The sequence below is a fragment of the Delphinus delphis genome, chromosome 2 (genome assembly GCF_949987515.2).
Source record: "Delphinus delphis chromosome 2, mDelDel1.2, whole genome shotgun sequence".
In the NCBI taxonomy this organism is placed as follows: domain Eukaryota; kingdom Metazoa; phylum Chordata; class Mammalia; order Artiodactyla; family Delphinidae; genus Delphinus; species Delphinus delphis.
The window spans coordinates 32,136,130-32,152,356 of NC_082684.1; the positions used below are offsets into that span (position 1 = coordinate 32,136,130).

The 16,227-nt window shown below is 39.3% G+C and overlaps 1 protein-coding gene across 3 annotated transcripts in view; it reads left to right on the plus strand.

Moving 5' to 3' along the window:
- Nucleotides 1-9,151: 9,151 nt before the first annotated feature.
- Nucleotides 9,152-16,227, plus strand: part of SYNJ2BP (synaptojanin 2 binding protein) — a 47,732-nt gene continuing 40,656 nt past the window's right edge. For all 3 annotated transcript variants that reach the window (XR_009518322.1, XR_009518323.1, XM_060004318.1), the window contains exon 1: nt 9,152-9,401. Coding sequence is in view for 1 of the 3 variants with exons in the window: in XM_060004318.1 (XP_059860301.1) it covers nt 9,338-9,401 (64 nt within the window). In the remaining 2 variants the exon portion in view is untranslated. The remainder of the gene's footprint in view (nt 9,402-16,227) is intronic.

The window sequence follows — 16,227 nt, forward strand, 5'->3', positions numbered from 1 at the left end:
AGACATCAGCAAAGTGAATTCAACAATACATTAAAAGGATCATACACCATGATCCAGGGGGATTTGTGCCAGGAATGTAAGGATGGTTCAGTATCCACAGATCATTCCATGTGAGACACCATATTAATAAACTGAAGAATAAAAATCATATGATCATCTCAAAAGATGCAGAAAAGGCTTCTGACAAAATTCAACAACAATTTATGATAAAAATCTCAACAAAGTTGAGTGTGGAGGGAACATATCTCAATATATAAAGTCCATTTATGACAAACCTACAGTCAATGTCATACTCAGTGGTCAAAAGCTGAAAGCATTTCCTCTAAGATCAGGAACAAGACAAGGATGCCCATTCTTGCAACTTTTATTTAACATAATATTGGAAGTCCTAACCACAGAAACCACACAAGAAAAAGAAATAAAAGGATTCAGATTGAAAAGGAAGAAGCAAAACTCACTGTTTGCAGATGTCATGATACTATATATAGAAAATCCTAGAGACACCACCAAAAAAATTTAATAAAACTACTAGAACTCATCAATGAATTCAGTAAAGTTGCATGATACAAAATTGATACACAGAAATCTGTTGCATTTCTATACACTAACACAAACTATCAGAGAAATTAAGAAAACAATCCCATTTATAATCACATAAAAAATAAAATATCTAGGAATAAATTTATCAAATGAGGTAAAAGACCTGTACTCAGGAAAACTATAAGACACTGATGAAAGAAATTGAAGACGTACAAAAATTGGAATATATACCATACTCTTGGATTGGAAGAACTAATATTGTTAACATGATCATGCTACCCAAGGCAATCCACAGATTCAATGCAATCCCTATCAAAATACTAATGGCATTTTTCACACAACTAAAACAAATAATTCTAAAATTTGTATGGAAACACAAAAGACCCCAAATAGCTAAAACAATCTTCAGAAATAAGAACAGAGGTGGAAAAATCAGGCTCCCTGACTTCAGACTATACTACAAAGCTACAGTAATCAGAACAGTATGGTACTTGCACAAAAACAGACACATAGATCAATGGAACAGAATAGACAGCTCAGAAATGAATCCATGGTTAAATGGGCAACTAATCTACAACAAAAGAGGCAAGTATATAAATGGAGAAAAGACAGCTTCTTCAATAAATGGTGTTGGGAAAACTGGACAGGCACATGTAATCAAAGTGGACTATCTCACCCCATACACAAAAATAAACTCAAAATGAATTAAAGACTTATGTAAGACCTGAAACCATAAAACTTGTAGAAGAAAACATAGGCAGCATGCTCTTTGATATCAGTCTTAACAACATTTTTTGATATGTCTCCTCAGATAAGGGAAACGAAAAAATAAACACATAGGACCTAATCAAACTAAAAAGCTTTTGCACAGAAAAGGAAACTATCAACAGAACAAAAGGCCACCTGCTTATTAGAAGAAGATATGTGGAAATGATATATCCAGTGAGGGGTTAATACCCAAAATATACAAAGAACTCATACAATTTAACATCAAAAATTAAAACAAACAGTTGATTAAAAATGGCAGTGAACCTGAATAGATATTTTCCCAAAGAAGTCATATACATGGACAACAGACACATGAAAAGATGTGCAACATCACTAATCATCAGGAAAATATAAATCAAAACCACAATGAGATATGACCTCACACCTGTCAGAATGGCTATCATCAAAAAACAAAAACAAAAGCAAAAAACAAAACAAAACAAATGAACAAGAAGGAATAACAAGCATTGGCAAGGACGTGGAGAAAAGGGAAGGTTTGTGCACTGTTGGTGGGACAACAGTGGTGCAAAATTGGTGCAGCCACTATGGAAAACAGTATAGAAGTCCCTCAAAAAATTAATACCATACGGTCCAGGAATTCCACCTCTGGGTATTTTTCCAAAGAAAACAGAAACACTAATTTGAAAAGATATAGGCACCCCTATGTTCATTGCAGCAGTATTTACAATAGCCAAGATATGAAAACAACCTAAGTGTCCATCAATATATGAAAGGATAAAAAGATGTGTGAGATATATGTATGGGTATGTGTGCATTTAATGGAATATTAACCATAAAAAAGAACGAAATCCTGCCATTTTCAACAATATGGATGAATCTAGAGGGTATTATGCTAAGTGAAATAAATCAGAAAGATAACAACAAATACTATAAGATTTCATTTATATGTGAAATCTAAAAGAACAAAACAAATGAACAAACATAATATAAACAGCCTTAGAGAACAAACTGGTGATTGCAGAGAGGAAGGCCTTGGGGTGAGTAAAATAGATGAAGGAGATTAAGAGGTACAAACTTATAGTTATAAAATAAATAAGTCATGGGGATGTACAGCATAGGGAATATAGTCAATAATATTGTAATAATTTTGTATGTTGACGGTAACTGTACTTATTGTGGTGATCATTTTATAACATATAAAAATATCAAATCACTATGTTGTACACCTGAAACAAATATGATATTGTAAGTCAATTATACTTCAATTAAAAATAAATAGTAGAAGCTGGGGAAAATAAAAGAATTATTCTGAATATTTTTATTTGAATTGGGCAAATCCAGTTACCCAGGAAGAGGAAAGACTAAAGGAGGTATAGGGGATTAGGAATTCTATTTTCATCATGATAATTTAAGATGCCTAGTGACTGAGGAGCCTCAACATCAGTCCTCTACTGTCTATTTCCAGAGTTCTTTAATGTGAGAGAAATAAACTTCCTTAGCCTATCGCATATAGAATTAAGTGTATATCTCTGTACTGGTGGGGTTTTTTTCATGATCTGTTTGTAGCCTATTTTTTGTGTCATCACCTACCAACCCATTCTGCTTTTTCGCTCATAGATTATGTTCTATTTTCTTTTCCCCAAATGCTCATTATCGTGAGCCAGCCAGGAGGTCTATTCCCATGGCAGGTTGACCCCGGCCAGGGGCAACCCCTTCCCAAGCTCCCAGCAGCTGCTGGAGCTCATTTTGCTCCAGGGAACTGGGAGGGACTCTCCCTGACAGGCGCCAGCCGCCCCACAGCACAAGGCTGTTTGGAGCAGACAAACATCCAGAGCTATGGTCCACATTTGGTGTCACTTGGGGTAAGTCGCTCCCCCTTGTTCAGGCTGGGATTTCTCTCCACTCCATTTGGGCTGCTTCCCTTGCAGGAAGTGAGCCACTTTAGGTCTGTTCACTTTTGAGAGCTGGGCCACTCTGTTTGTAGGCCTCAATCTGTGAGTGGAAGTGGAATTTTAGACTACACCTCCTCTGATTTTCTGTCTGTGTGACTGTAGCTTATTTGTTGTTTGTGTGTGTCATCTTGGGGTGAGCCACTCTGGTTTGTGCTTTTGTTTGTGGGACCATGTTTGTTATTTGTTATGTTGTACGTGTGTGAATCAGTACTTCTATTGGCTAGTTGAGACGTCTTTGGTGAATAATGTAGCTCACAAGTGATGACACCAGGTATCCTTCCCTATTGCATTGGGTTTCACCTGTGTTGGAACATTGGTTGGGATTTTCCCTTTGCAGTGGGTGGGAATCTCCTTTTTGGTGCTAGGGAACTGTGATCCTGAGAGACCATTTTGCATTGCATTTGTTTGTTTGATATTTAATAACACCTGCCATGATAATCAGAGCTCTATTCCATCTTATAGAGCTTACACCCCTAGTAAGAAAGAAGACTTTTTTACCACTGTGTGGCCACTATGTTCTTTAGACTCTGGAGGAAATTTGGTTAAGATGAAACCCTTTTGAAATTCCAAAACTTGTTCTTTTTGCATATGTAGTTAGAGAAAGCTGGTTTGATGAAATACTTTTTTTTCAGAATTCTGACCCTGAGAAAATAAAAATATTTCTAGGAGAAAGCTTGGAGTTAACTAAGTAAATTTAACTTATTCCAACTGTTTTTTGGTGTTATTTTCCTTTTTGGTTTTGCATTTGCCAGATCAATTGCCACGACATATGCAGCCATGATTCCCTATCTTTCCATTTGCATGTTGTTTGTTGTTAAAAAGAGGGATCTTTGCTTGAAAAAGTTGAGGAAATTGTTGAACTTCACCCTTTTGTTTTCGTCCTGCAGGAATTAGATTTTGTTCCTTGTGTGTATGTTTGCATTTGTCTTGTGTGTAATTGTGCTGGCTATGGGAAACTCAAATTTGTTTCCTGAATGCAGCCCCTTGAGATGCATTCTCCAGAACTGGACCACTTTCAGTTATATTACAGCTAAGTTAACTTGTAAGTGAGCTCTATTTTTTTTTTTTTTTTTTTTTTTTTTTTTTTTGCAGTACGCGGGCCTCTCACTGTTGTGGCCTCTCCCGTTGCGGAGCACAGGCTCCAGACGCGCAGGCTCAGCGGCCATGGCTCACGGGCCCAGCTGTTCCGCGGCATGTGGGATCTTCCCGGACCGGGGCACGAACCCGTGTCCCCTGCATCGGCAGGCAGACTCTCAACCACTGCGCCACCAGGGAAGCCCCCTAAGTGAGCTCTATTTAATTGACTCAAAAGTAAGTGCTTACAAATGAAATACTTTTTAATATTTAGAAAGTTGGCCAAAATGAATTTCAGGTCCTCATGACCTGGGAAATGTTCAGTACTGAATTGATATCTGGCACTGAAGCTAGCTTAAGCTTGTTAAGTATAATACTTCTGTTGTACCTAGGTTATTTAGAGATCAAATAAGACCTTATATCTGTTGCAAATTTGTCAGCAAGAAAAATAACTTGATATAATGAAACCTTAAGTCTATCTAAAATAGCCTCTCCAAACTGGTAACTTGAAACTGAACTAAGTTAAATGGCAAGAATTCATTGACCATCTAGGTCATTTCAAATAGGATAAAATATTGGAACACTGGTTGCTGGGCAAATCTAAGTTTACCTACCTTTGCCTTCTTAGGAGAGGAAAACCAAAGCATAAGTTTCCAATCAGAAAATGCTGGTATGACAAACAGTTCACAATTACTTGCCTCTTAGTTTTCACTAAAAATTAAGGTACTTAAGAGTTGAGGATTCTAATCTAAATATGTAATTAAAGCTACTAAAATATTTTTAAAAACATTTCAGTTTACAGTAGGAAAGTAGGATATATGTTTTGAGTAAAAAAGGACTTTTATGCATGGTCAGGCTGAGATTAGATTAAATTTAGGTAAATGGATTTTGTTATCAATATTAAAAGTAAGCTGGTGCGAGACTAGATTTGGTTCCTCTCTGCTAAGAGAACAAGTTTACCTAGAATGCTGCTTTTGATAACAGGTTATATAAACTTCCTTCCTTTAAGTGATCTGTATTTGCTTTTAAGTTCTCTTCTCACTGTGGATAAGAAACAAGTATTGTCTTACAGTGACTGATGATCTTATTTGACCAAGTGTTTTGAAACTTTTTGGCAAACTTCCCAAATATCAAATTTTAATTAAAGTTCTTTTGACCTCCAGCTAACTTTGGGATTTGTTAGGGGGCCCCTAAGGCATCTCAAGGAGGAATATTTAACTAGTATTATTTGGTACATTGAATTACATGGGAAGCATTGTCAAAGGAGTAATAAGCCTTCCTTTATTATACTGTACAGATAAATGTTACTACTATAGATATTCTAGAAATTATATAAAGTTTCTGAAATGTAGATATGTCCTGGTATAATCTATCAGCCATAACTCTGGTCATATCATAGCAAATTGATTCAGTTTTGTCAACACATTGTGATCAGATTTTTAACCTTGCCTTTTTAAGTCTTTAATAGACAGTTAAGCTGATGCTTTGCAAAAGTGCTTCATCTTCAAGAAGATTCATAGGGAGGACTTTTTTGATAAGTGCAGGTCTCTAATAAAGTTCAGATTATACCACTGAACTGGGTAAGAAATTTAAAATTCTAATGGAAGACCTGATGGCTTCATAAAAAGATAACAAAAGGATTGGTTACGGAGTAAACTGGTATATATGGTTATAATGGTTATGCGTTTTGTCTGGAATATTACTGATTTTGATCTGTGTTCTCTAGATATAGGGAAGCCCTTCCCCTCAAGTTACTCGTGACTTAAAGCAATTTGGTAAATTATACTTCTATGAGTCTGGCTTTGTGGCAACAAGTCTCCCCCAGAATGCCAGGTCCATACTGGTTTTCAGGCTTATTCTCCTGAATTCCCCAGGGAATGAGATCTTTCTTATACAAGACTTGGATCCAGGACTTGGAACTTGGGATTATTTCCAACTCGGTATCCATGCCCCAAATCAAGGTAGGACTGTGTCCCATTTTAGCAGGAAGTAGCTAGAGTGGTCATCACCCCATTCCCTGAAAGACTTGGGGAAGGATGAAACAGAATTGGAGGTTGAAACCAAGTCCCCCTAAAACTGAGTTCCTCTGCCAAGTTCATGATTAACCACTCTATCCAAAACATACCTACATGTTCTCCTCAAGATTGAGGAATATCAAAGAAAAGGGGGGAATTGTAATAGAGTAGGGCGTGCAGCCATTGGCAGGTGGCAGTTACCAGGCAACCATTACTGCAAGACCACTAGCATGGTGGTTAGGGGGCCCATTAGGCCAACCCTCGGGTGTGGTGGTCACCAGGCAGAGAGTTAGGTAAGAGGCGGATCCTGGCCTTCTCCCCCTGGGCCCTACAGCTCACCTGGCCTCAGGCTGGCAGGTGAGCTGGGAGGCCCAGGGAACAGGCAGGGGGCTGTGTCCTGCAGGGCTCCATAGGCCTCACCAAGGTCATCCGCTGGCCGGTCCCAGGCCTTGAGGTGGTGATGAACCTCTCCCCCATCCCCACCTCTGCAACCTAATGGCAGTGGCAGTCTGCATGGGTTGCGGTCCATTGGACCTGGCTCCCTACCCCCCATTTAGGCAGCCTGAGGCACCTGAGGACCAATTGGGTCCTGGGCACCTGGCTCCCTCAGTGATGATGGCTGGGCAGGGACTGGGGACCTGGCCCTGAGGGCACTGCCAGCTGAGATCTGCCTATTTAGCTGGGCCTGGGTACTGGCGGGAGGACCCAGACTGGGTGCTAGACGAACGCTCCTGGGCAGGGAAACTGGCCCCCGCAGGGATCCCCTCCTCTTAGCTAGGACCTGGACCTCGGAGGGTGAAAGGTGAAAGTTATGCCTTGGGACCTTGCCCTTTCTTGTCAGAACAGAGAATAACATTTGTTTGGTGGAGATTTACAGGAACACCATCACTTGACCATGACCTGACCTCAAGAACAAAGGATCTGACACCAAGAAGTTTGCAACAACTAACCACGCCCCTCCCTCACCTTTCCTATAAAGGGGCTGTGCTGAAAGCGTTCAAGGAGTTTGGGTTTTTTAAGGCATGATCCACCCGTCTCCTTGCATGGCCCTGCAATAAACCATTCTCTGCTCCAAGCTCCGACATTTTGGTATTGTTTGGCCTCACTGTGCGTCATCAGGCACATGCACTTGTGTTCATTAACACCGTGATTACCCTGATTCCATAGCTTTTCTCAATTGTTTTCTCTTAGTGGAAACTCCTATTTCCTCTGTTATCTGCCTTCCTACATATTAAAGTTTCCTCATTCTTAAAAACTATACTTACATTAAGGTATAAAGACAATTTACATGCCTTATCTGTCACTCCACTTATTACCAGCACTTCCTAAACTTATTTGGTGACCTTTTTTCTTTTACTGCTCTTTGTGTTTCTTTTGAAACTGAGGGCTCAGGTGAAAAGGGCAATCTTCCCAGGTACAGATTAGTGACTCCCCTACCCCCACATAGTCTACAAGAAACTTTTATTTTTCTTCAACATTTCTTCATTAATAAGTTTCCTGATTTTCTTTTCCTATTTCTATCTGATGTCTTCTCTCTTGGCATTCCAATATCACCTACTTACTTTTTTTTTCACTTATCATACTTTGTTTTTCACTTTATTCACTCATTCAATTAACACGTGTTAGGAGGGCTGGAAGTTGAGGATGGCATGAATCTGAGTTTGAAGTTGAGAAGTCATTTTTAAAATTTTCATCTCATTTACTCATTTCAAAAACATTTTTAAAGATCTATTATCATGCCCTTTTTAAGATGGGGAAACACAGTTGGGAGATATTAGGTTACCCGATCAAAGCCAGACAACTGGAAGATGGAGCTGAAACTTGAGATCAGGTCTTCTAACATCACCTCCTGTGTTCTTTCCACTATTGCATATTAACTTCTCTCAGGATTGGCAAATAAGAGGCCTTCCTGCTGAATCTGCCTCTTTCTTGTTTTGTTTGATAAACACAGTAGCTTCTGGTTTGAGAAATCACCTGGAGTCAGACCACAGGGATTGATGGAAGATTGAAAAGTTCAATTCCAATTAAGCCATTCCAATTCAGATTAAATAATCAAACCAGAAGCTACTGTGTTTACCAGTCTTACTGCAGGGACTTTAAAAAAAAAAAAACATTGAATTTTCCCTGTTTTCCCTGTTACCAAAAGGAAGAGACCTTTACCCCTCTCCCCTTTCATAGAGAATTTTCTTGAACAAATTTGTAATTATAAATCCTTCCTATGTCTCTTTTATATGTATATAAGTCTTTTTAAAAGCTAAACAAGCCTCTTACCAGGTACAACTCAGTAAAGTTTTTCTTAAGGTCCTGGGAGCCAACTCTTTGAAATCTAAACATCCAGGAAGATAGTGCCCCATATCCTCGCACCATAGAAGTTAGCCTAGGCTCGTTGCTCCAAGCTACAAGTACCTTCTTGTCACAGAAATAGAAAAGTTTTCTTTTTCCCTTCGATAATGGCAATTAACGAACACAAATGGCTACCCCAAGCGTGACCTACCAAAGAAGGTATAGCAACCGGTGTGGTTACGTAGTACTCTTACATGAGAACATGCACGTAATGGATTGTATCTGCTTGTCTATAAAAAAGGGTGAGATTCTTTCTTTGCAAACGCATTAGCAATTGCCTGTGACACCCATCCCAGTCTGGTTCAGGGCTTACTGAATAATATAATTTTTTTTCTACATTCAGTAAGATTTTCTGAGATGGCAGGAGATCTTAGTTTTCATTTTTCCTTGACAATATCAATTCATTTATGTTTCTTACCTTCCCTATCCCTACCCAGGATAGAAATGCGCTCCCTACTCACCTCACAGTTTGTTTTGACCACCAGGTGAGATAACGCCTCAGAACGGCAGCCAGAACCACGACTCCCAGCATTCCTGGCGCTCGCCGCTCTCCTTGCTTCCTCTTCCGGTTCAGGGGCTACTGAAACCGAAAGTGCGATGCTGTGGCCACCGCCGGGGTGATTTTCACCTTCGCCTGCGCGAGCCCTCGCTGACCCAGGTTGGGAAGCCAGACAAGAGTAAAATATGAACGGAAGAGTAGATTGCTTGGTTACTGAGGAGGAGATCAATCTCACTAGAGGACCCTCAGGTATGTGCAGAAATGATCATCGCTGGGAGTAGGGTACTTGAGGCTGTAATTGCAGAGCGGACACCTCTTCTGCAGAGCCAGATTCTTTTGGCCTTGGAGAAGGCAGGCCCCAACCGAGATATTTGCTGCAACGCTTGTGAGCACATAGAAGGCTATATTGGCATCCAGCGTTAGCCTGAGACGGATCTGAGGGATCCACCTCATTTTGCAGTCGGGTTACCACATATATTTATAGTCAGGAAGTTTCTTTCTGCTAACGGTACTAGAAAATCCTGGGGGAAAGCCTGCTTTTTAGCCAGCACCCATGAACACCACACCCTTCCTTCCGTTTGCCTGCTCTATCCCTGTTTCTATGAGAGACAGTTTAGTAAAAATGGGAGCATAAACGGTGTGTACTGTAAATGCATAGCCGTTTTCTTGGTGCTAGTATCCCTCCCTCCCTCCTTTCATTTCTGGGAAATTCATTTAGACGGTCAACTGGAATGTTAAACCAGAAAGAGACCTTAGAGATCTGCTACAGATGTTCCCAAAGCTGGTTTCGCCTCAAAATTATCCAAGGTTTTTTTGGTTTTTCTTTTTTTTTTTTTTAAAAAAAGGTTAATTCCCACCTCTGTGAATTTGGATTCAATACAGATGTTTCTTTGGTCCTTTTCATCCCTTCCTTCCTTCCCACAAGCCCGTCATGTGATTCCGATACTACCAAATCCTCACTTTCACCTACAGTGCTTTTATCTCCTGATGCATTTCACTCCACTAGGCTCTTAATAGTACTACATGCTGCCCACTTTGGCTTTTGTTGCCTTTCCTTTACAGCTGTCTAGTGTATCAATTAAGAGCTTTAGCTTTGGGCTTATGTAGGTCCAAAAATGGTATCTAACCTCTTACTAGTTCTTTGATATTTATTAACTAACTTTACTGATGTAAGACTTAATTTCTCATATGTAAAATGTGCATGATAATAGAGTACGCTTCCTCTGGTTATGAGAATGAAATCAGTTAATCTATGTAAAATATTTAGAACATTGTGTGCTAAGCACTGTGTGTTCACTACTATTGTTGTTTTTATTGTTAGTAGATAAATGGTTAGGTTAACACAGTAAATACTGCTAAATACTGTTATTTCAAGAGTCTCCAACAACTCATCAAGTACCATGAACTCTATCGGAAATAATTTTTTAAGTCTTTCACTCCTTTCTGTTTCCATCGTCACTACTTAGACCAGTCCATCTTTTCCCATCTGGAATTTTGCAGTAGCTTGACCACCACTCATAGATTATTTTTCATAAAATATGGCTTTCTTTTTTTTTTTTTAACGCGGGCCTCTCACTGTTGTGGCCTCTCCCGTTGCGGAGCACAGGCTCCGGACGCGCAGCCTCAGCGGCCATGGCTCACGGGCCCAGCCGCTCCGCGGCATGTGGGATCTTACCAGACCGGGGCACAAACCCGTGTCCCCTGCATCGGCAGGCGGACTCTCAACCACTGCGCCACCAGGGAAGCCCAAATATGGCTTTCTGAATCATCCATGCTTTGTCTTCTTTCTTGTTATAAAAAAATTGGAAATCAGCTTTACTTATGAGAGTGTAATTTATTACTAATCTGCATGGTTTAATGTCATGCTTCATACGATCTCCTAAACTTTTGTCAAAGGCTCATTCAGTGTGCCCAAGTCTCTTAGGTACATTTTTCTTATTTTATGTAAATTTCTCCTTCTCTCCCTGTTAATGGTTATTGACTTGAGGCTAACATGGAAAATTATTGTTAAACCAAAATATGTTTTTCTGTACTTTTCATCCATTGGTACTTGTTCTTCTCCTAGGGCCAACTGAAACAATGGTAGTTCATTTTCTGATTGCCCTGCAAGTATTTAAAGGCATCTGGTTGTTCTCCTGTTTTGTCTCTTCTACAGCCTAAATATCCCTAGTTGTTACATTAGCTCTCTTGTGATGTGATTTGAAGTTTGATTCTTGTCTCTTGCTTAAGAACTTAATGTATTTTGACATGGTCCTTTTGCTGCAGTATCCACAGTATTTTCAGGATCTCCTGACTGGAGCAGAGCAGAACTCTGATATTCTCTTGCATATTCCAGTCACTAAATATTTTAAAAGTTTAGTGTAATATCACTTCACCTTTTTTGGTATTTACATAACAGTGTTGATTAATGTTCAGCTCACTATTCACTGAAATTTCTGATCCTATTGATCTTGCAGACCTGAAGTTCCTAGTGTTACCATTTTTCTGCATTATTAGAATTAGGACAAACGTTAAAGGACTGATTAAGAATACTTGTATATGCTAATGTGTCTCACCTCAGAGTTGTTTCATTTCTGTTTTGTATGTGCATTTATTCAAAAATGAATGAATTTATTCACCTAGTGACTTTTAATTTTTTCTAAGCATTTTCATGTTTTACTCATATAAGTTGATAAACTTAAAAGTTTAGATGAGTAGAGCCACAAACTTGGATAAAAACAGTCATTTGAAGTTTGATTGGTTCATTTAACAAGGTTCCAAGTTTCTGTTTATCACCTCCCAAAGCTAGTTACCTGGTATGTGGTATTCCTAAGAAGTCTCACAGTCTAACTCGGCTTTTCCTCACTGTGCCATCATGAAGATGCATAGGGAAGAAGTCAGTTATCACCACTAGAAGCTTCCAGTAATTTTGGTAGTCCCATAGTGTTCTTTCTTTCTATAGAAGAAATATGAAAAGCCTATAGTTCCAAGTATGCATCTCTGTTTGTAGTCAGCATTGTCACTCTTTGTTTCAGTACAGCGTCCTTTGTAGGGACCTGATAGTTTAATCAGGTAACTTCAAGGATGTACATACTTTTGCCTTTTTGTGTCAGTGTTCTGTCAGGGGCAAGAGTCTTGGGTAATTCCAGTGTTTAGGCCCATTTTGCAAGGCAAATGAACCTATTCTGTCTGATCTTGCTTACTGCAAGGGAAATAAAATCTTGGGGAAGTTATGACTATGAAGTGAGTATCTGGTGAGGCAAAAGAAAGCTTGGTACATAGCTTGACATCTATCCTATGCCTACTTCCTCAGCCATGTAAGGAGAGGCTTAGGCTGGACGACTTTGTAAGTTTCTTCCACTTCCAAGAGTTCATGATTCTTTGGCCATGTGTTGTTTTATGGTTCCTGCCATTTTGAACCAGCAGTAGGTGGTCTGAAGAATCAATCACAATCTCAAATGAAATGCCCTCAAGGGTTTGAAGAGTTTACTTTTTATCCTTTATGGAACACTCTTCTTTCTATGGGCATCCAGCTTGATTATAGTCTCGAAGCCTCCCACTTTTATCAAATTGAGAGTTTTTAATGTTGGAAAGACTCAGTTACTCTAAGAAGTATGACAAGAATCTAATTTAGCTTTTTTTCACTGTAACAGGTACATATTGGCCATAAAGACAACCCTACTTCATGTTGGATATTAGGATTCCTTGTTCAGGACTGAGTTATCAGTGAGTTTCGGCAAGTTGCTCCCGATTACCACCTTTAAAGAGGGAACAGAATCTCTATTTTTCTACTTTCTTTAAAGGAGTTGCAGAGGGTAATGGGTTGGTACAATGTTTTAATAATGAATAATTAAGGAAGTATTCTCTTTCTGGCAGTGTGCTAGTTACTTTTTATATATATATAAATTTTTTTTCTTCACAACCACCGTGAATGGTGATTAATCCACATTATTAATTGAGGAAATTGTCTCTCAGAGAGGTTAAGGATTTGCCCAAGTTCTAAAGCCAGTAAGTTTCAAAAGCCAGGAATTTAACCCAGATCTGTTGATTATAGTGTTCCATATACTACCTCCCACTATAGTAGCTATGTCTAAGGAGTTGGCTCCCAGCCTTTCTCCTGACCTTTATTTTGTTATATCATGCCTTATTTCCAGAATGATTTGAGGCATCCTATGACTAACACAATCCGCAGTGGAAAGTTTTTATAGTTTTCTATTGACAGAGCTGACAGCGTATCAAGGTGAGAACCTAAAAACAAAAACCTCATAAAGTCCAAGCATCTAAGCCTCTACAGACCTGCCGTGTGCTTTGTGTTTAACCCCGAGACTGGTGCTAACAGTTTTCTGACCCTTCATATGCCAAGTAGAGCTGAGAATAAAGTGCTGTATCCTTGCCCTATTTTCTCTTTTTATTTTTGGTTTTTTTTTTTTTTTTTTTTGCGGTACACGGGCCTCTCAGTGCTGTGGCATCTCCCGTTGAGGAGCACAGGCTCCAGACGCAGGCTCAGTGGCCATGGCTCACGGGCCCAGCCGCTCCGTGGCATGTGGGATCTTCCCGGACCGGGTCACGAACCCGTGTCCCCTGCATTGGCAGGCGGACTGTCAACCACTGCGCCACCAGGGAAGCCCCCTATTTTCTCTTTTGATTATGTGACGTCTAGCCCTCATTGAATTTATGTTCCGATGGAGATATGACATTCACATGTAAAAAGTTAAATCTCAGTGCAGAGGTGCAGATGGTTAAGGACTGTGATGAGCATGAATGTAATAGAAGGACAAAGGAAGTGTGTAGAGAGGTATGTTAATCTAACCCTGTGCTAGAAAAGGTGAAAGAATGGAGGCATTGGTGGGGGCCAGACTGATCAATTACAAGAAGGTGGAACTTATGTTGCTCTTATAGACAAGCTTTAGGCTAGTGCCACAACCAGGGATGGCTTAAGGAGAAATAGAGAAAAGAAAATAAGTAAGCGTATTCTGAGATGAGTGAATAAACCAGCCTGGATAGAAGGAAGGGTTCATTTAGGAGAGTTAAGGGAGAAGAGGTTGCTAAGATAGGTAGAGACTGGATCATGAAAAGTTCTCAATGCTGATGTGAAAACTTAACCTTTCTCTAAGATTCCATCTTGATTCCTTCCCCTTCCTATTCATTGATTCCTATTCATTCATTGATTAAGATTCAATTCAAGAGTCACCTCCTCCAGGAAGCCTTCTTCACCCAGGCTAGATGCCCCCTTATTATGAATCTCAGACACCATTTATTGTCTGTCATGTATTGCCAAACTAAGCACTTTGTCTCATCTACTCCCAGCAAGGAATAAATGGTTATTATCCCATTTTGCAAAGGAGAAAACCTTGACTCTCATCACACAACTCTTTAAGTGGCAGAGTTAAGAATTGGATCCAGTGCAGACCTACTAGAGAATGGACTTGAGGACACGGGGAGGGGGAAGGGTAAGCTGGGACAAAGTGAGAGAGTGGCATGGACATATATACACTACCAAGTGTAAAATAGATAGCTAGTGGGAAGCAGCTGCATAGCACAGGGAGATCAGCTCGGTGCTTTGTGACCACCTAGAGGGGTGGGATAGAGAGGGTGGGAGGGAGGGAGATGCAAGAGGGAAGAGATGTGGGGATATATGTATATGTATAGCTGATTCACTTTTATAAAGCAGAAATTAACACACCACTGTAAAGCAATTATACGCCAATAAAGATGTTAAAAAAAAAAAAAAGAATTGGATCCAGGTCTATGTGACTTAAAAATCCAGGCTCTGAACGATCCTAGAAAGATCACAGAGTCCTGTGGGAACACAGAGAGAAAAAAATAGCGTTATTTCTATATTTGCTTCCTTACTTGTGTCTCCTCTTCCCTCTACTTCAGTCTGAGCTCTTCTGATTAAAAGGATATATATATTTCATCTCTTGTTTTCCTAATGCCTTGCCTGGTACATGACACAAAGTGGTCAGTAAATGTTCTTGAAAGGACTAGGCAAATTGATGAATATCAGAAAAGTATAATAGGATGTTGTTCTATAAAGATAACCAGTAACATGGTCTATTTCAGCTTTCAAAAAGTCATAAACAAGGTTCTCCACTAAATACAATTTGAGAAAGAAGAATCAGTTTGGTCCTAATGTGATATAACGGTAGGAAACTGACTAACATTCCAGAAACAAGGAGATGGAATAAGTGGAAAAACACAGAGACTGAGAAAAGTATATGATACAAAGAATGTGTCTCTAAAGATTGCTTCAAGGATCAATCTTACTGAGAATTTTTTCAAGATAGAAGTAGAAAGGCAAGCTGATAGATGCTCAACTATAGAAACATTTTGTAAAGCCATGTGACTAGGCAACAAAGTAGCCAATGATTGTATTTGAGTAAATGCACAATTATTTATTGAGGAAAACTATCTATACTTGATTGATTGAATCAGAACAAACTTGGTTTCAGGAGGCTCAGAAATAAAAGGAAGCTGTTTTTAAAAATATTCATTTAGTGTTTACTATGTACACTATGATTAGGAATCATTGATACTAGGATAAAGAATAAGAAACGATCCCTATTTTTAAGAATTTTGCAGTTCAGTAGGAGGATAATTATGGTAGGCATGTGCTAACTATCCTCAAGAGGTAGAATATCCAGAGACTTATGGACCTTCATAAGATACGTTCCCAGTAGAGTCAGACTCAGTGGAACATTTCAGACAGAAGACCAAAGGAAATACTCAGTGCCTTTAGGAAGTGTCTTAGAAACGAATTAGATAATGTCCTTCTCCCCTTGTACAAAACTATGGTGTTTTCATGCCTGTTGCTATGCACAGCTTACCATATATTGGGCAAGAAGCAGCAGAATAAGAGAAAATTGATAAGAGGGCAACAGATAGGGTATAAATTGTAATATCAGGCAAAAATTAAGAGATCGAAACATTTTGAAAGCAAGGGAGCAAGTAGAGACATGATCTAGTAGAGACCGGATATACAAATTCAGTGCTTGCAAAAGGGCTTATCCTGGAGTGAGAGAATAAGGATGCTGTCGACTGAAGAAAATGCACAATCTAAATGTTGAGAAAATATGCACAATCTAAATGTTTTATT